This window comes from Rhinichthys klamathensis, unplaced genomic scaffold (genome assembly GCF_029890125.1).
Source record: "Rhinichthys klamathensis goyatoka isolate OS25496 unplaced genomic scaffold, OSU_Roscu_1.1 h1tg000195l_1, whole genome shotgun sequence".
Lineage (NCBI taxonomy): Eukaryota > Metazoa > Chordata > Actinopteri > Cypriniformes > Leuciscidae > Rhinichthys > Rhinichthys klamathensis.
Window position 1 is genome coordinate 35,187 of NW_026606721.1, and position 21,673 is coordinate 56,859.

The window sequence follows — 21,673 nt, forward strand, 5'->3', positions numbered from 1 at the left end:
AACATAGTCTTACACACTGGTGCTATAAATTCAAAACAACATTTCCAAAACTGGTAAGTCATGTTGCTTGTGGTCCATCCATCTTTTTTTTTTTACTCGCTTCTACTCAAGATGTGTGTGAGCATCATATGACAGTAAAAGAGCACACACAAACCTTATTCAAATATGGAATTGTATTGGAATGGTAAAGAGTGTTGGTACATGCCTCCACTCAAGGATACAATATGATGAACAAGTCTAAGAATGTTCCACATATGGTTGAAATACCATCATTGGCCTAGAAAGATAACATTCTGGGAGTCAAGATAAAGGAGAAAGGATGCCCTCCCTTCACTGTCACACTCTGCAGCCACTCTGTGTGACTGTACGACTGCTGGCCTTTTCTGGCAAGAACATAAACCTCATCAAAGACAATTGGAAATGTTTGTCTCTTATTCAGTGATAGAAATCTGTTTGCCACCACACCTCCCTGAAGGTTCTGATGATGGTGAAGCGACGTTCAGGCGACGGTGAAGCGACTCAAATTTGTCTGTACTCGTTGCCCAGCCTCCCTCATAGTCATACCATGGACAACATGGCCAACTAAAGTGGCTTGAATTTAATCCGAGACTGCTTGTCTTCTTGCCCTTGCCCTTCCTCCTCCTCCTCCTCCTCCTCTTCCTCCACCTCTTCCTCATCCTCTTCCTCCTCCTCCTCTTCCTCCTCCTCCTCCTCCTCTTCCTCCTCCTCCTCCTCCTCCTCCTCCTCTTCCTCCTCCTCTTCCTCCTCCTCCTCCTCCTCTCCCTCCCCCTCCTCGACCTATTGCTTACTGTAATTTCTCTGTGGATCCATTGTTCCAAAACTCAGTAAACTGATTTTTATCTTTTATAAAAGATTGTATAACCTTTTATCTATCTATTGAAGGATCTGACTGATGTGTGTTCAATTTTGACTCTTAGTGTTTCCACCTGGGTAATTGTGTGCTAACTGAGCTGAAGCTGAGCTGACTTGAGTGAACAATTTTGAATGCTAGTGCTTTCTAAATGACCACGTGGTGTAGGCAATGAGAAATGAAGGGATTTGTGTGTAGAGTTTTGCTGTGACAGTTCAGCAAATCTGACTAATGTGTCAGAACTATGAATAGTGTTCATAGTTCAGTGAAATGGGTGTGCTTTTTGATAAATGGCATTATGGTTTTGAAATTTTAGTTCAAAAGCCTGGTTATAGTGTTTAAGCAATCGAGAAAAACTGTAATATATTTCTCAATTTGTGTGTATGCTATAAAATGACTCTTACAAATATGCCCTCAATAAGATTAGTAAGTTAATAAGTTAAAACTCTAGTTCAATAATCAAGGCTAACTGATTTTTAGTTAAAGCAACACCAAGGAACTTTTCCTCTGGGGTCGCCCTACAGGTTGGAAGCGGAATTGTCTATTACCGCTGTCGTAAATAATTTAGCCTACCGCAGCCTACTGTCGCACGCGCACGCCCGCTGTTTATCCAGCACCGGCTTTGGAATCAACAATGGCCACAGACAATTTGAGGAAGTGGTGGGTGAAGTGACGTTTGCCGTAAAGCAGTCGAATTTTGTAGTTCTTTTTGTGCTCTGATTACTACCCGAAACGCGAAGTTACATAGTGCCAGTAAAAGCGATAAAGACCACGTCAGGCTATGGCAGACGTGTCATTTAACCTATTGTAAGTCGATGTACCATCACAAGGGTCTTGGAAATATATTATGAAGGTTGAAAAACTACATAGTGTTACTTTAAATAGCATAAATAAGTTTTTTGTTTGTTTGTTGGAATAACACTGATGAATCATTTACAAAAAATCCTGGAACATGCACTAAACACAACATTTTGGTTCCGTTCTGACCTTAATGAAACGCCACATCAACAGTTAGATGTTATGCATTAGTCTTAATCATTAAGGGTTTTTTTTTTTTTTATCTCACATCTCCTTTAGCTTCCAGAAGATGATGAAACCTTCACAGTGCGTTTGACAGAAGCAGCTGGCGGAGCTTTACTCAATCCTAACAGAAGCAGTGTGCAGATCAAGATCTCCCGTAATGATGCTCCCATCCGCTTCTCCAAGCCCACACTGGTTGTGCCGGAGAACATCGGTGTCATTTCTCTTACCGTTACTCGTGGTAGAACTGAGGATGGTCTTCTGATCGGTTCTGATGACAGGACAGTGTCTGTGGCCTATGCAGTCATTACGGGCAGTGGAGCGGCCAGTGCTACTCTGCTGGCGGACTTTGTGGATCTACAGGCTGAGAGGATGGTTGTTTTCCCTCCAGGGATCCATGAAACAGAACTCCGCTTCAGCATCAGAGATGACAACATTCCAGAGATTGCAGAGTCTTTCCAGGTGGTTCTTCTGGAAGAGACCCTATTGGGTGACGCGGTGCTGATGACGCCAAGTATGGCACTCGTGACCATCGAGCCCAATGATAAGCCTTATGGAGTCCTGTCAATCAGTCCTTCCCCCATACAACCACACATTATCAGTGAAGACCTGACCCCGATGTAAGTAGGATATTGTTAACAGTTTAAAGATACTTGGATTAATGTGTTCAATGTGCATGAGAATTATTGCAATATTTGATTAACAGAGCCGTATTGTCTTGGTTATTAACAGCGTGCCCCAACCAGGTGTAATGTAACAGGGAATAAGAAAGCCTATCTCTTCTATGTTACACCAAATACACATGGCAGGTTGTCAAACCGTTGCACTGTTTCTGAGAAAAGGTGGAACATGTAAAATCCAATGTCTTCATTCCTTTTGGTAGTTGCGGAAACACTTTAGTTCAGGGCACGATTCTCACTATTAACTAGTTGCTTATTAGCATGCATATTACTAGGAAATTGGCTGTTTATTAGTATTTATAAAGCACATATTAATGCCTTATTCTGCATGACCATATTCTACATCCCTTAATCCTACCCAATACCTAAACTTAACTACCTTACTAACTATTAATAAGCAGTAATTAGGTGTTTAATGAAGCAAAAGTCGTAGTTAAAAGTTAGTTAATAGTGAGAATTGGGCCCTGAACTAAAGTGTGACCATAGTTGCTACTCATTTTAATTCAATGTATTTGTATAGCAGTTTTTACACTACAAATTGATCCAAAGCAATAGAAAATAAAGCTAACAAAATTTCACACAAATTTCAAAACAAAAGCTAAATATAATTTGCTATACAACACACCCATTTTAACAATTCAACAGACTTTCGTTTATCTTCGGAACCCAAATGAAGATATTTTTTTATGAAATCTGAGAGCTTTCTGTCCCTCCATAGGCAGCTACGCAACTGTGACGCTTCGACAAGTTCATAAAGAGTTAAAAATTAATCCATATGAATTGAGAGGTTTAGTCCAACATTTTCTGAAGAGACATGATCGCTTTATATGCTGAACAGATTGGATTTAGGCTTTTATTCACATATAAACATTCATCAGCGCACACATCAGATCTGGTAAACGGAAGTGCAAGAACCAATGAGGTTCATTCTCGTGTGTTATGCAGTACGTTTGAGCTTCCGCAAAATGTTTGTTCTCGCGCATCATGCAGGTTCAGTTGAGCTTCTGTTTATGCTGTCTATGGAGGGACAGAGATCTGTCAGATTTCAGCAAAAATATCTTCATTTGTGTTCCAAAGATGAACAAAAGTCTTACAGGTTTGGAACAACATGAGGGGGAGTAATTCATGACGGAATTTTCATTTTTGTTTGAACTAACCCTTTAATGTTATGTTTTTGTGGAAACCATGATACTATTTTTCAGGGTTATTTGATGAATAGAAGTTTAAAAAAAAACTAAAAAAACAGCATTTATTTGAAAGAGAAAGCTTTTGTAACATTATGAATGTCATTTTTGATCAATTTAATAACATATTGTATTTACTGACCCCAAACTTTTTAACAGTGTGTGTAAAATATAATATGATGTAAAATATCATACATTATATTTCATTAATTATAAATCATATACTGATAAAGTTTCTCTGTCTCAGATACGAAGGCATCATCATTGTGCGGAACGGAGGAACTCATGGAGCTGTTTCAGTTCGATGGAATATTACGAGAAACTCCATGGATAGGACTCCGGTCTCTGCCGACCTTAACCCTTCATCAGGTACCCTGAGGTTTGCTGAGGGCCAGATGAATGCTGTACTGCCTTTAAACATCACTCAAGACAACCTTCCTGAAGAAGCAGAGGCCTTCCTCCTCAGATTGATCCCAGGATCTGTACAAGGAGGGGCTGAAGTGGATGAGCCTATGGAAGTGAGTGCTCGGCATGTGTTTGGTTTTTAACTAATACGTTTAGAGAATGTGTTTGGATTGCAGATCAGAGATCGGTGGTTGCTCAATTCTGAGGTGGATTTAGTTATGAAAGATTCGCGAGTTGACGTTGATGACAACTTGAAGCACTCTTTTTTAATTTTTAGAAGGAAAATATTATTATTCATAGTGTGCCCGGGTACTGGTTGTCCTACATGTTGAAATGTCACCCGCTTTGATATTCTAGATGTTTATGCTTAATTTCAGACAGCCATGGTAGCAGATCCCTCTTGGACCTCACTGGGAGGTTTGTGGTGAGACATCCAGGGAGGTTGTTGTCTTACTCTGGCTCAGAACCCTTGTCAAAGAGGAAGTTCCCAGATCAGAGCTGGTTCCTTGTTACCATCTGGGCAGCACTAAGTCCGTTTAAGCGGATGTGGCGTAAAATGAGACACATCTGTCTCTCTGGCACAGCAGCATCACAGACTACTTGTTACACTGTCACTTGGGTGTTCCCTTCATGTGGTCCCAGCAAAAAATAGCCCACAGCAGAGCCTGTGGGTGGCTGTTTGTTCTCTTTATAACTTGTCTGTTGCAAGTTTGATTATGTGTGAAAGGAGTGAATAAATCCAACCCGTGTTTATGTATAAACCCATCAGTTACCCATAAGTGTGAGCAGAAGTTTGATAGCTGAATTGGCTTTGGAGGATGTAAAAAAACTAAAGTGTGAGAAGCCTATTTATGTCAACTGTCCTTAAATTCACAGATAAAATCCCCAAATTGCAGTACTACAAATATTTAGAGAGGTATTGTGCCTTGGTCTGATGAGGCTTGGGTAAATGACAGAGTAATAAACTAGCTCATGAATGCTATTTTTACGCTCTCGTGAGGTCTAATGAAAGAGAAGGGCTTTCTAAGATTAGTTCACTGTGAGTTTTACACAGATAGTCGGATGTTACATTTACTGTAATGAATGGTGACATTTGTTTATTGCTGCTTGTTACAGGTTTCTATATAGGGAGGGAAATATCAGGTTATGTTAGAGTTTATTGCAAGAGGAAACTGAACTTTAAAGCAATCCATTAAATCCATCTGTGACACTGTGAATTACTACAGATAATACTGAGTCTTCCCTCAGTTATGATTGAAGATAAAACATTTTAATTCTGACATGAGATAAAAAGGCATATTTACCATGCTAATTAGAGTTTTTGTCGTACCTAGTCGGCACGGCATGCACAACGAGCGACAGGGGATTCTATTTTTAGTGTTTAAAAAATGTTTCAATATTAAAATTGTTTAATTTGAGTTGAATGTAATTGTTTTTGTTTTTGCGTTACTTGAAACCGACAATGGATAATGGATTCAAATTATCCTGCAAATCCCCTGTCAACATGTCTGGTGAGGACAGACAAATTGCCTGTTGCTGGAATCTAATCAAATCGTGGTTATGACACGGTGTTATGTGGTAGTTTTTTGAGCATTAAAGTTGTCCAAATCCTCTTTTTGACATTTGGACTGCTGTTTTAGGATGAACCTCTGGTTGTCCATTACCAATGGAATTCCTGTGCGGTATTTTTTTCTTGAATCTTTATATCTCCTTTTGGTATATATATATTTGATATTTTGAATTTCAAGTATTGTCATCATTTACTCACCCTCATGTCTTCCAAAAATATATTTTGAGAAATGCCTAGTGTTTAGTTTAGTTTAGTTTAGTTTAGTTTAGTTTAGTTTAGTTTAGTTTAGTTTAGTTTAGTTTAGTTTAGTTTTGTTTTGTTTTGTTTTGTTTTGTTTCATACAATAGAAATAATGGTCATGAAAACTTTTTGAAAACCATCACTCTTTAAAATGTTTTTTTTTTTTTTTTTACAGAATACACAGGTTTCTCAATTTTTTTTTGAAACAATGTGCATTTTGAAGTTTATTCTGGAATAATGTTTTGACCCATAGACTTAGTGCATTACTGTATTTTTGCTTGTTGGAACAAACAAACTAAAGGACGATGATTGAAATGATTGTCTATAGTACTGTTATTGTCTATAACTAAGCTTAACTATGGAATACAGAACATTCCTATAAGGAAACTAAACTATATTGCTCTTCCTTCACAGATGGTGTTCTTCATTCAAGATAGTGATGATGTCTATGGTCAATTTGGCTTTCATCCAAGAAAGAATCAAAGTATTCAGAGTCAGCCAGAGGGACGCTTCCTGTCACTTAGCTTCCTCCGAGAAGGGGGGACCATGGGAGAGGTACGACTTACCCTAACTGCCCTCTACATACCTGCCAGACCACTGGACCCCTCACGACCCAGGGATGGGGTGCTGAATGGTACCAGTGTCAACAGTGTGCTGTTCAGTTCTGGTCAGTCACAAGCTGAACTCATCTTGCCCATTCGAATTGATGCCTTTCTGCAGAATGGGGCTCATTTCCTCATACAGGTAGGACATGTTATTCAAAGACCTTCTGACAATGTCAAGAAATGCATATATTGATAAAATATATATCTTGAATGCTCTGTGATTAAAAGCATCTGTATAAATATAAATGACTTTAATTATGAGGCTGTTTATTTATTTATTTTAAATTAATTAAAAGTATAGCGGAGGATCTTTCTGAATTTTAGAAAAGACCCGCCCTCTCCAATTTTTAAAAAAATGCACATGCGCAACACTCTATTTGCTCCCGAGAGGGAACGCCTATTAAACTTTTACTAGCAGTGATGTTAAATGGATTTCTCCAAATAGCATGACAAACTTTACCTGTCTAGTAGAATCTCCGCGACTGAGGCATCGGTGGGAAGCCCAACCTGTGCTTTTAGCGCAGGCCAGCATGTGAAATATTCACCCAAAATCACTCTGGTCTTGTTTCTATATTCTGCGGCCTTTCTCTTTTTATCATACACTTCGTATACATTTTTTCTCTTTCGACCCTCAGCCATTTTCAAAGGAATGGCTGAAACCGTAACTCATCACACATAATACACCTGAAAGTTCGCATGCGCAGAAAACGAAAACTACATAGGGACGAGCACGTACGACGGCCTTACGTAAACATATCACCAGAATGATTGACACTTAGGTGGACCAATAGTATATGCTACCCACCCGGAAAAAGAAAATCCTCCGCTATACCTTTAAGTAAGTTGAAGTTTCTCTGTGAAGCTTCTTTTAAGAGTTTCTAATTAATTTAAGCCCGTTACCTAAAAGCATCGACTGTTTGTTGCTCATTGATTAGCAATGTTGTGATGATGTGTTTAAAAAAAAAGTTAAAAAAAAGAATTTAATGCTTTTAATTCGCAAGTGTGCATTAAATTGATCAAAATATGAATAAATACATTTATAATGTTACAAAAGATTTCCTAATTCCAATAAATGATGTTCCTTTGAACTTTCTATTCATCAATTCATCCTGAAAAAAATTATCACGGTTTAAACCACAGGATAATATTGTTTTTACATTTTTAAATTGTAATACTATCTCACAATATGACTGTTTTTACTGTATTTTTGATCAAATAAAAGCAGCATTGGTGAGCATAAGAGACTTCTTTCGAAAACCTTTAAAAAATCTTACAGACAAAACTTAGGCTTCTGGCTGGTTGCCATGGGATTTGTGTTGTCTTGTTGATTAATCAATGCAGAGAAGCAATACAAGAGCCATTGAAAGATGCTATGACAGAAAAAATACTCTCATAGCATCTCAGAAAAGGTTGACCAAGCATTTGAATTGCTTGTTTGACAGGCAGAATTTTCATAGGACAATCCAAGATAATTAAACATTTCCAATTGGCATTTGTTGCAAAAAATAATTTCCTTTTTACTGATATTGTTTACACTGATTTGTTCCAAACAGCTGTATTAACAGGTACACTTTTTTTGGTCTCTCCTTAGTTGGACAGTGTGCAGTTGGAGAACATCACCCCACCGATCCCATCTGTGAGTCCTCGTTTTGGAGGAGCTTTAAACATATCCCTGATCATCACACCTGATATTGCTAATGGAGAGATTGGCTTCACCAGTAATCAGACAGTGGTGGCGCTGGAACCAGAAGATTCAAACAGCAGCTTGGTATACAAGACTCTCATGGACAAATTATTTATTTATTTATTTTTACATTTTTCAAAACCCTGTTTTAATGCAGATTTAAAGGCACACTATGCAAGAATTGTACCTTAATATAACAGCTTCAAAGTCATTTCGGTGGTAAACAAACTCATAGTAGGGCGAATCATCCTGGTAGTAAAGCTTGGGGGGAACACCGCTTGAAAAACCAGCAATGCAAGTTTGAGAGGAGCGCCCCCGACAAATCTCGCGAGAATCACAACATGCTTTACGGCAACGACGTCACACACATCAACAACAACATATGAAGCACGAAGACACTTGCGCGCATTTCAGACGTGATACTCGACGATGGAAAAAGGAAAGAAAATGCGGTCGGAAGAGACTAGGAAAAGAAAAAGAGAATGAGCCTCTGCTCAACCCGTAAATAAATGCATCAAACCGCAAGTTTTGTTTGAGTTCTTTAATGGTCTAGTGGTAAATCTTTTGCCAAGCGTGTCAGAGGTTACAGGTTCTACGTTTTTTCTCTCTCATCAAAACTGAATATGTTCATCAGTGGTTACAGTCTATATCAAGCAGGGACACGTTTTTGTGCATTTTATTTTGTGATTTCACCGGAATGAATAGAGAGTCTCCGCAACAGCGATAGATTGAAGAGCGCGTCCGAGTGAAGACTGCACGCCACAGAGAACACTGTATCCATGACACTGATAGCAGTGGACAAGAGCGCTCAGCTTGAGTTCAAAAACACATTTTAGCGCTAGATCTCTTAGCGCTAGATGCACACTATGCAAGATTTGTACCTTAAAGGGTTAGTTCATCCGTAAAATGAAAATGCTGTCAGTAATTACTCACCCTCATGTTGTTCCAACCCCGTAAGACTTTCGTTCATCTTCGAAACACAAATTAAGATATTTTTGATGAAATCTGAGAGCTGGATCACTCCTCCATAGGCTTCTTAAGGGATCGAAACTGGCCGGCCCAAAAGTTATGAAAGACATCGTTAAAATAGTCCAAGTGACTACAGTGGCTCAATCTTAAGTTTATCAAGCGACGAGAATACTTTTTGTGCGCAAAAAACTACGCAAAGCTTCTAGGTTGCACGTCACACGTAAGCTCACTATTGGCCGACGCTGGTCATGTGTGTGATGCGTGACGTACAACCTAGAAGCTTTGCGTAGTTTCACTACGTGAAATATCACGGCCTTACAGAGTAGTTGAATAAAGTCGTTCTTTTTGTTTGTTTTTTTGCGCACAAAAAGTATTCTCGTCGCTTGATAAACTTAAGATTGAGCCACTGTAGTCACTCGGACTATTTTAACGATGTCTTTCATAACTTTTGGGCCGGCCAGTTTCGATCCCTTAAGAAGCCTATGGAGGAGTGATCCAGCTCTCAGATTTCATCAAAAATATCTTAATTTGTGTTCCGAAGATGAACGAAAGTCTTACGGGGTTGGAACAACATGAGGGTGAGTAATTACTGACAGAATTTTCATTTTTGGGTGAACTAACCCTTTAATATAACAGCTTCAAAGGGGTATCAGGCCGTGAGTGCAGAGACCAGTCTATGGCAGAGACGCTCTGCGTGAGTGGTATTTACGACAGTAACGTCAAATACAAGCACTCCACAGCGACTCTAGGGGTCGCTGTTTGACCAAAACGGAATTCCTGCATAGTGTGCCTTTAAAATCCCAGATTTTTGATGTGGTCTCAGACTTTTGGACCCTACTGTATACTTGGATTGAGAAAAAATGGAAAAGTGATTCTCTCTGCCTTTAGATAACTCTTCAGCTGAGGCGAGATGGGACTGATGGTCAGGCAGTGGTCTTCTGGAGGCTGCGGCCCACTGGCGAGAACAAAGATGATGTCACTGAGGGTGACATTTCACCTTTCACTGGATCAGTCAAGTTCCTCTCAGGACAAAGTGAAGCAGCAATTAACATCACTGTAATGGCTGACAACATCCCAGAGATCAATGAGACTGTCATTCTTACATTAGACAGGTCTGTTTAACTTGTTATAATAATATTCAGACATTTTAAGGCATGATTTAAGTGTCCAAATGCTTATTGGATCCACTATATAGGCTACACACATACAGTGTGCAGTTTTGATTTAATCAAAGTGTTTGTTTATCTTGTAATCATTGTGCCGGGAATATCTTTGTCCTCCCCCACTTTCCCTTCGTAGGGTAGAAACCGCTCGCTTTGTAGTGTACTTTGGGTAAGTGCGCACTAGAGAGACTGTGCCTTTTTGTGTGGTGTGAATCAACTCTTTATGTGGAAAAGTATCCACTCTGAACTTTCAGGGGCTTTGTCTTAATGTTTCGATGGGGGATGTCTCTTTTATTTGGGTGTGTGAAATGAATAGCAAGAGTGTGTTTGTATATGTTGGGGGTTACTGCACTTGGAACTGGCAAATGCTGCTTGTACTCATTTAACACCTCATTTACCAAATTCCTTTATTATATCCTGTAAAAACATCAGTGTTTGTATGCATGCAGCACATCCTCTGAATGTGTTTGTTTGGAACACTTCTCCTGCAAGCTCTTTGTCAGCCATTTTACTAATTATCTGGAGCCTTCAGTGCTCAGGCCAAGCTCAGTTTATGCACAAGACCCCCGCTGAGGAGGGAGGATAGGGGGTTGCTTTAAAACATGACTTGTCAAATCAGCTTAACCAAGAAGCCTTTGGTCAAGCATATTTAATACGCTTTCAAATTCCAGCGTGAACAAACTCATACACACAAAATATAAATCTGGCAAATGGTTTGTTACAGTATGGTATATTATAATGGACAGAATGTTCTGTTTTAGGCAGTATGGGCATATTTATAAGACACATAAAATGCATAATATATTGCAGTACAGTATTTTTCAGCTTTCTAATAATATTACATTACAGTGTCACTCATTATCACCATGTTGTTGTACAGGACAAATGTGGACAACCAGATCCTGAAACCAGGTTTCACCAGCCGAGAAATTGTCATTCTGGAGAACGATGACCCTGGAGGAATATTTGAGTTTTCACCAGTCTCTAAAGGACCTTGGTTGATCAATGTGAGACATTGATTGATTAATTCATTCATTTGATTAATTCACCCACTCACTCAACCTCCCATCCACTCACTCAAACACCCATCCTACCACGCAGCCACTCACGCACTCACTCACTTACTCACTCACTCACTCACTTACTCACTCACTCACTCACTCACTCACTCACTCACTCACTCACTCACTCACTCACTCACTCACTCACTCACTCACTCACTCACTCACTCACTCACTCACTCACTCACTCACTCAACCACCCATGCACTCACTCACTCACTCACTCACTCAACCACCTATGCACTCACTCACTCATTGACTCTCCCCTTCACTCACTCACTCACTCAACCACCCATGCACTCACTCACTCACTCACTCACTCACTCACTCACTCACTCACTCACTCACTCACTCACTCACTCACTCACTCACTCAACCACCCATGCACTCACTCACTCATTCACTCTCCCCTTCACTCACTCACTCACTCACTCACTCACTCACTCACTCACTCACTCACTCACTCACTCACTCACTCACTCACTCACTCACTCACTCACTCACTCAACCACCCATGCACTCACTCATTCACTCTCCCCTTCACTCACTCACTCACTCACTCACTCACTCACTCACTCAACCACCCATGCACTCACTCACTCACTCACTCACTCACTCAACCACCCATGCACTCACTCACTCGTTCACTCTCCCCTTCACTCACTCACTCACTCACTCAACCACCCATGCACTCACTCACTCGTTCACTCTCCCCTTCACTCACTCACTCTCCCCTTCACTCACTCACTCACTCACTCACTCACTCACTCACTCACTCACTCACTCACTCACTCGTTCACTCTCCCCTTCACTCACTCAACCACCCATGCACTCACTCACTCACTCACTCAACCACCTATGCACTCACTCACTCATTGACTCTCCCCTTCACTCACTCACTCAACCACCCATGCACTCACTCACTCACTCACTCACTCAACCACCCATGCACTCACTCACTCATTCACTCTCCCCTTCACTCACTCACTCACTCACTCACTCACTCACTCACTCACTCACTCAACCACCCATGCACTCACTCATTCACTCTCCCCTTCACTCACTCACTCACTCACTCACTCACTCACTCACTCACTCACTCACTCACTCACTCACTCACTCACTCACTCACTCACTCACTCACTCACTCAACCACCCATGCACTCACTCATTCACTCTCCCCTTCACTCACTCACTCACTCACTCACTCACTCACTCACTCACTCACTCACTCACTCACTCAACCACCCATGCACTCACTCACTCACTCACTCACTCACTCACTCAACCACCCATGCACTCACTCACTCGTTCACTCTCCCCTTCACTCACTCACTCACTCACTCAACCACCCATGCACTCACTCACTCGTTCACTCTCCCCTTCACTCACTCACTCACTCACTCAACCACCCATGCACTCACTCACTCGTTCACTCTCCCCTTCACTCACTCACTCTCCCCTTCACTCACTCACTCACTCACTCACTCACTCACTCGTTCACTCTCCCCTTCACTCACTCAACCACCCATGCACTCACTCACTCGTTCACTCTCCCCTTCACTCACTCAACCACCCATGCACTCACTCACTCGTTCACTCTCCCCTTCACTCACTCACTCTCCCCTTCTCTCTCTCACTCACTCGTTCACTCTCCCCTTCACTCACTCACTCTCCCTTCTCTCACTTACTCACTCACTCAACCACCCATGCACTCACTCACTCACTCACTCTAATTTGTTGGCTGTGCAGGAGGGGGAGACTGTTGAACTGAGGGTGAGCAGAGAGCAGGGCCAGCTACTCAACCAACTCATAAGATATACAGTGATTCCTTCTGGAAATGCTCAGTTTTATGGTGCCACAGGGATCCTAGAGTTCCAGCCAGGGGAGAGAGAAGTAATGGTGGCCCTAGTAGCCAAGCCTGATGGGATACCAGAGGTAAGTCCTCAGGACTAATGATTAGTGGTGACTAAGGATTGTCATATACCCTGTAATGAACTGACTTTGTGTCACTTGAGATGATCTACAAGTTTCTTACATTTTCCTTAATGTTAAGATTACTTTAACACGTCACATACAGTATGTTTAGAAATGACAATTTTAAGTAAGCCTGACTTATAAAAGTTTGTCTGATGTTTTGTCTTCAGCTAGATGAGACATTCTCAGTGGTTCTTAGTAGCCACAGCACGCCAGCTAGTCGCCTTGGTAACCGAAGGCAGGTCAACATTACCGTGCGTAAGAGTGATGACCCATTTGGGGTCATTGAGTTCACTCAATCTGGCCTAGACTTCACCATCAATGAGAGTAAAGCCATGGATGTTCAGTCAGGTACATAGATCTTTAAGCTACAGCTTTGGGTCACTTTACTTTCTTATCTTTTAGTTTCAGTTGTTTTTCAGTTTAAAATAACATCTCATTATGATCTCTGATAGCATCCTATCCCATTGGGAGAAGCAGGGGTAGTTTTGGGAACGTGTCAGTCTTCTGGATTCTTGAGCCGACCCATTCAGGAGACATCAACCCAGTGCAGGGTGAGATCCTCTTTGTTGAAGGGGAGTACCTGAAGAACCTAACCCTATTTTCTGTGCCAGATGAGGTAAGCTTTAGCAATTGTAGATACTTCTGTTTAATGAGGACAAACATATTTATATTACAAAATGATCTTTTGTTTGATGCAGATCCCAGAGAAAATTGAAAATTTCACCATCACCCTTCTGAATACAATTGGTGGAGCAAGACTAGGAAACAATCTCAGTGCAAGGTTAAGCATTCGTGAGAATGATGATCCAATATATTTTGCCGGTATGTTTGTAATATTACAATGAAAATATTCATTTGAAGACAAAAAGGTTAAAAATGAGCCCCCTGCATATGATTCCTGCTGGTTTATGCTGGATTTTTTCAGCAGGGAAACAGCAAGCTAAAGTTTAAATGAAGTAATAAAGTCATATTGTGTAAATTCATATTGTGGGAAATAAAGCAACTATTGTGAGAATTTTATATAGAGTATATGAACAAATGAATACGTTTTTTTTAGCAAGAGTTAAATTATAATAATATTTCACAATATTAATGTTTGTACTGAATTTTTATCAAATAAATGCATATTTGTTAAGCATAGGAAACTTCTTTCAAAAACAACATTGATGAACAACATAAAAACAAAATTTTTACTAGTCCCTTTACTAGTTTTTACTTTTTTTTCTTACTTTGAAGTGGAAACAGTCTTATGTAATAGACCCCTTTGCCAATCCAGATCATTGGTGTGGTAGGCTATGTTATATTTGCTCACTGTTAGTATAAAACATCATATTGTTCTTGTTTGTAATGTGTTTTCTAGAGCCTGTGGTTCAGAGAGTGCAAGAAGGGGGCGTGGCCAATTTCACCATTCTGCGAGCTGGACTGGCTAATTTTATCACCGCAGTGAAGTACCGTTTTGAGTATGGTGACACATCACCAGGTGACTTCACTCCACTGCGTAACGACTCAATGCTGGTCTTTGATTTTGGAGAGTGGATGAAGAACATATCGGTTGCTGTGGTAGATGATGACCTACCAGAGACGGATGAACCATTCTACATAGTTCTCTTCAATGCTACAGGTTTGTCTCATCCTCTGCATTAAGTTTTAATTAACCAGACATTCAGTGCATTTTATGTTGCAAACTTTTGGTCCCTTTCAACTTTCGTTGAAGTTTGATTTGTGATGCATTTGTTTGGGTGCCAGTCTTACAAATCTCCATGTTTTATGTGCATTGTCTATATTACCCAATTAGCTTCATTAAATTCCCACTCTGAGAGACAAATCCTGCTCTCCAACTCTTCAACTGTTCTGCAGAGCCAATAAATCCACCCCATTAAACATTTGTTTTGATTCACACAAAGCTCTGTTGATTGGCCTTGACTCTCAAAAGCTCTCTCTAATCCTTTCATTGTGGAACACACACACATTCAGGAAAAGTGTTAGGTGACTGTAGAAAGTTAATTACTGAACTGTCCTTCTGCACATCACAAAACAAACCCAGCCAGAGCTTTCTTTCTGGAGGTTTTACCACTTGCCTGAGGGACTGCGTTCAGATGCATGCTGGGCGTTATTATGATGTGATGCTGAGAAATGAGATTAATATGATTGATGTGGTTAGCTTAAACCAAGTACGACAGTGTCTCGTGTAGAATGATACAGTATTTAGCATGACAGTTACTATGTGTGAATGTTGAGCAAATGCGTTGCCACAAATTTTAAAGCACAAGCATTTGTTAATGAGAAATTTGAAAAAGATTCTGGCAAAATGTTTCTATTCTTCATTATAAATCTGTCTGGATTCATGCTTGATCAAGCTTTAATAATGATAATTATTTGAATGCTTATTTGTGCAAATCGTAAACATTTATTTTGAACATTTCAAAGCTATTCTGTAATGGAATATACAGGGTTTGAAATTAACACCTGCCAACCCACCAAATGCGGGTGCAAATCAACTCTTGCGGGTACCGCTGTCAAATTACTGACCAATTTGGCGTGTTACTTATTATGTTTACTCACTTTGCTGGGGAAGTTCGTGTCAACCAAATCTGCGCAGACATAGCGCAAATACTCAACTCGTGAGTCGTCATGATCAGAATCTGTGCATATCTGGCTTACTTGAACATGCACGTCATAACGCAACAATTAACGGTGGTCTTGTTCATTTGCACTGAAGCAATAGCGAAGATTAAAAATTATTTGGTTAACAGAAAATACATTAATTTGATGATCTGTAGACACTGTGATCTACAGCACATAGAGGATGAGGAACACTTTCTGCTCTTCTGTTCGAAATATACCAATATAAGAGAAACTTTTCTGCCCAGATTTGAAACCCTGATTCCATCATTCTTTGAACTGAGTGACGCTGAAAAAATTTCCTTCTTACTCGGAGAAAATGATAGTACAGCTGCACTAGTGGCTAAATATGTGTTAGCTATTCACAACGCCAGAGAGAGCTAATTCTCTAGAGTGACCCATGTATTTATTTATTTATTTATTAAGATTTATTTACAATGCTACATATGACATGGTTTATACTTATATGTTTTACTTGTTTGTTTTATTATTTATATATAATATGTTGATGCTTTGGCAACATTGTGTTACACAGTCATGCTAATAAAGCAAATTTGAAATTGAAATTGAAATTGTGTGGGTGAACGATTGAGTGAGTGAGTGAGTGAGTGAGTGAGTGAGTGAGTGAGTGAGTGAGTGAGTGAGTGAGTGAGTGAGTGCATGGGTGGTTGAGGCAGACGGATTGAATGACTTACCCTGCTAATGTTTGAGGTATAAGGGTCTATAAATATAAGGCATTATGAGAATAATTCTGTACTTGTATCCTATAATTGTGTTTGTGAATTGATTTTTTCAGGTGATGCAGTGGTATATGGTCGAGACACTGCAACAGTGGTGATCGAGGCCAATGATGATGCCAATGGAATATTCTCTCTGGATTCCACTCAAAAACCAGTGGAGGAGGGAAGAACCAATAATTTTTAGTGAGTCGCCAATTCTCTACAATCTCTAAAATTTACATCTGGTTCAACTGTATATTACAGCACAGATTAATTTTGGCTTTTAGTATTTGAATTGAAGCAATCATGGTCTTCTGTCTATGAACTTATGTTTCCATTTGTGTGTCCAGTGTTCTTCGAGACAAAGGACACTTTGGCAATGTCACAATATACTGGCAGCTGTTTGCCAATGACACCCCCCTTGAACCTCACCAGGAATTTCTGAACACATCTGGTTCTATAATATTTGGCACAGGGGAGAAGACAAAACCTATTGTTCTTCAAGCTATCTCCGACAAGCTCCCAGAGTTCAATGAGTTTTATGAGCTCAGACTTATGAACGTATCAGGTAAAGTCAATGTCAGTGGCCAATGGTTTAAATAATTATTCTTAAAGATCCCAATGAAAGCAATCTATATGCTAGTCTACAGTCTTTCTTAAAAAAACATTTTTTTATTCAAAAATATTGTTTTTTGTCCAATCAAATGCTCTCTAGATTGAGATTGATGCTACCTGAAACCAATAATTGGTTAACATTACTAACTAACTTACTAACTAACTAACTAACTAAAGTAAAACCTATCAGTTATTTTAAAAAGTTGGGATAATCCCTTCGAAAAGTCTCACCCCATGCACTTGCTTCATGAGGTCTTTAAGTTTTAATATTAATATGTGCTAATCTATTACACAGTTACATCCCTGCTGGAAACTCCATCATAAACTAGCATGGATTCCATGTTGGTCCAGGCTGGTTTATGCTGGTAGTGCTGGTCTTGCTGGTGGACCAGCATAGTCATGCTATTCTAAAGGAAAACTGAGCTGATGTAGCCTAGCTGGTGTGACCAGAAAACTCATTTACAGAATTTTTCTAGCAGTGATGGGAAAATCTGGAAGCCGTCCGTCATGTATTGCCATGTATTAAATGGCTTATTATCATTAAAATATGAAAATTAAAATGATTGGTAATAATGGATTATGATGGAATTTTTACTACTCTATCTGTCAAAATGCCTAACATGACCAAAATATACCTAATGCTGGTGACCAACATGAAACAATATTGTCTGTAGGTGGCTATCCTGGTGAAGGTGGAAAACTGGCAAAGAAAGACCTCAAGGCATCCGTTCTCATTCCCTTCAATGACGATCCATTTGGAGTTTTCGCAATTGCCCCTGAGAGTCTGGAGCGTGAGGTAGCAGAGGACGTCTTATCAGTCAATGACATGTTGGATGTCACATCCTTCACCATACTTCGACAGCAAGGCACCTTCGGAGATGTGCGTGTGGTCTGGGAAATCTTGTCAGGAGCTTTCCCACATGGTCTGCCGCCCATGGAAGACCTGATATTGATGGCCTCATTTCCACAGGCTGTTGAGCTCCGACCACATGCCAGGAGACGCCATGCAGGCACCGATGCATTCTTCTTCTCCGGACTTCCAGGAGCTTATGGGTCCATCAGTCCAGACACCCATCTGCAGGTTCCACAGAACCTGGCTAACTTCACTCTGTCAGTCTGGCTGATGCCCAAGCCCAATACAGATGGGTTTATTGTTTCTAAAGGCAACGGGAATGGAACTATCTATTATGGAGTTCAGGTTCAGACCAATGAGTCCCACGTAACTGTTATGCTTCATTACACAACCATAGGATCTAACAGCACACAGGTGGCCCGAGCTACTGCAACTAAATTTGTAGAGGATAATACATGGGTTCATGTCATCATTGCTGTGGAAGATGGAATCATTGAGTTTTATATGGATGGGAACCCAATCCCGGGGGGGATTAAGAGTCTAAAAGGAGAAGCCATTATAAATGGTGAGTAATTTTTTTTTCAAATCTGAGTAAGTTTGGACTGCACATGTTGTCATTTGTCCCTAATTATTTTCAAAATAGATTTTAAAGACTTGTACTAAAGGAGGAACCTAAGCCATATTTAGGGACCACATTTCTCAACTTTGATTTTTGTTCTATTTTTTTATTTATTTTATAAATTGTTTATAAAATACACACAAACATTATTTTAATTGTTTATAATTGTATAATTGTTATTATTATTACAAATTGTATTGATTAAATAAAATATTTATCGATTCTAACAAATGAATAAATAACTAATTTGTTTATTATTAAATATGAAGTAGATAATATACCTGTGTTTGGGTATTCTACTGATGCTACCCTTTATTTCATATCTTCATTAAAATCATTTTCATAATTTCACATCATTTTCATCAAAGGCTTACTTAGAATCATAGAGAAAGTTTGGGATGCTGAAATAAATTCAGTGGAAACAACTGCATTACAAATTAGGAAACCACCTCTGCCATATTTACTTAATTTACTTAAGTTCCCCTTAAAGAGAAATTCCTAATGCTTGTGTTGGTCAAGCAATAAGATGTGGTTCCTCATCCATTCTTCTGGCCCATATCTGGTAAGAGCCTGTAGTGAGAGCCCTGTGCCATTGTCTAGTGTTTCACTGGAAGATATGCTTGAATGAACGCTGGGCCACTTCTGGACATTGTTAACAGCACATAAAGGCAGTCGGCATACTCTCTCTCTAACTGAAAACAAAAGAGCCCCCGCTAAGACTTTCTTGACGTCTCTTATGCCATTGTCAGTCAAGTGAATGTACACATAAACTGCAAGGATATCTGAGATCGTCTCGGATTGTTAGCTTAACCGGTGATTACGGCCTTTGTTCAATGTTCTTGTTTGGGCTCCATGAAGCGTATTTCCTCAATTTGTACAGTTGTGTGCCTTTGAATGTCTCTCTGGTGGTCAGGAGGTTACTGCTTGAAGCTGGTGTAACCAATGAGGATGAACTCTACCCTTTTTATTCCAATTTCACTGCTGTCACTGCATAGAAAGTTTTCCTCTTCTCCAGCTGCTCATATAATGGGTTATCCCGGCCCAATAAGAAGGCTATGTCAATGGTGATTGGAAGGGACACAAATATGTTGCCACATTGTATTTCTACAAAGACATTTCACTATGTTTTATTTGCTGGGTCAGAGACTGTGCTTGCTTGAATACACTGCTGTTTCTTAGTTCTGTTTTATGTCTTCATGTTCTGTTTTAAGTCTGCAGCATAGATTATGTGAATTTATGATGCAACATGATTTTCATTGGTGAAATAAGAGAAGAAAAAGTCCCATAGACTTACATTAAAAGCAACCAAATCATGCCAAAGACTCTACGGTTGCATATAAACACCCATGGTCACACCCACCACCCAGAACACCCAGGGTCAGAGAGAAGCACAAACTAAGGACTATAATAATCTAAATATTTAATTGAATTGAATTTATTTTATTTACTATTTTATACTGTGGTATTAGAAAGCTTGTTCTTTCTTTCTAGGTGTTCTAGTACTTCTAAGTAAACAAACTTGAATTTAAATGAAAGAAGAAAAAGCTTGTTACACTTGCATTAAAGTAGAAACCTGAGCCATATTTAGGGACCAAGCTTTTTTGACTTTGTCCTGTGAGCAGTTACCTAGAAAAGCACTCAGAACACCTTAGCTACCACATATTAACGCCAACCACCTGCCATTTAGCACGTTATCTTAAGAAATCCACACACATGGAGCAACCTGGGGTAACATTCTAGCACAAGATCGTCTGGGGTTTAAACATACCAAGCCCAGATATTTACCCACAAAGCCTCACCACCCATCCTAACTCTTTACATTTAACTTCCTCCGTACAGATGCTGCACCTATTAGGATCGGTTCCAACCCAGATGGTGAACAGCGCTTCACTGGTCTTCTACAAGACCTCCGGCTGTACTCCAGCTGGCTCAACCGCTCTGAGATTCACGAGCTACACAACCAACCAGCCAAGACCGACCTCCACAACGTGTCAGGGTACCTGACATACAGACAGGAGGAGAAACTGAAGTCGTTTTTAGTCCAAGTACGGGACGATCAAGAAGAGGAGGGTGAGGAGGTGTTCTACCTACAGCTGGTGGCTGTTCAAGGTGGAGCCCGTCTGCCAATGCCCAGACCTAGCGCCATTCTCAGAGTCATGAAGAGTGATAATGCCAATGGACTTTTCGGCTTTACCGGTTCCTGTATACCAGATGTAGGTGAAAACCCCCCCCCAAAAAAAACACATCTTTCACAGATCATTATCCAAATAATTTATGGTCACAATGTAATTGTGACGATCTGTAACGTGATGCGGTGAAGGCAGAGAGGAGGCTGGATCCAAACGCAGTGTACACGCTTTATTTAAACAAACTATAAACTTAAACAGAGACTCAGAACTTGGAACAGGAATCTTTACACAGGAACGGCCAACACTCACGTTAATCCTGGAACAGAACATACATTCAACAACTCACAAAGACAGGGCAGAAACACAGGGCTAAAATAATCAGGGACAAACGAACTAAACAAGGGGGCGTGGGAAATCAGAAACACCTGGGATAACTAATAGACAAGACAGGGAACCATAGAACATGACAAGACACAAACCCACATCGTGACAGTAATACAATTCAATACAATACAATACAATACAATATACATCACAACAAGTCTAGTATTTGGAGTTTCTTCAGTGAGTGAACAATACCAGCATGAAATAACTGGTACAACTGCACTGTCTACACACACACACACACACACACATGCACACGCACGTTTACTTAGCTGTCTAAATGGGGACATTCCATAGACG

The 21,673-nt window shown here is 40.0% G+C and overlaps 1 protein-coding gene across 1 annotated transcript in view; it reads left to right on the forward strand.

Moving 5' to 3' along the window:
• adgrv1 (adhesion G protein-coupled receptor V1) overlaps window positions 1-21,673 on the forward strand; it is a 168,816-nt gene that overhangs the window by 19,453 nt on the left and 127,690 nt on the right. Inside the window, exons 6-20 of the mRNA XM_056262607.1 lie at window positions 1,949-2,511; window positions 4,003-4,273; window positions 6,385-6,714; window positions 8,167-8,343; window positions 10,117-10,340; window positions 11,272-11,398; window positions 13,205-13,390; window positions 13,600-13,780; window positions 13,885-14,048; window positions 14,131-14,254; window positions 14,793-15,053; window positions 16,851-16,977; window positions 17,124-17,341; window positions 18,063-18,806; window positions 20,700-21,073. Of these exons, the coding sequence (XP_056118582.1) occupies window positions 1,949-2,511; window positions 4,003-4,273; window positions 6,385-6,714; window positions 8,167-8,343; window positions 10,117-10,340; window positions 11,272-11,398; window positions 13,205-13,390; window positions 13,600-13,780; window positions 13,885-14,048; window positions 14,131-14,254; window positions 14,793-15,053; window positions 16,851-16,977; window positions 17,124-17,341; window positions 18,063-18,806; window positions 20,700-21,073 (4,071 nt within the window). The remainder of the gene's footprint in view (window positions 1-1,948; window positions 2,512-4,002; window positions 4,274-6,384; window positions 6,715-8,166; window positions 8,344-10,116; window positions 10,341-11,271; window positions 11,399-13,204; window positions 13,391-13,599; window positions 13,781-13,884; window positions 14,049-14,130; window positions 14,255-14,792; window positions 15,054-16,850; window positions 16,978-17,123; window positions 17,342-18,062; window positions 18,807-20,699; window positions 21,074-21,673) is intronic.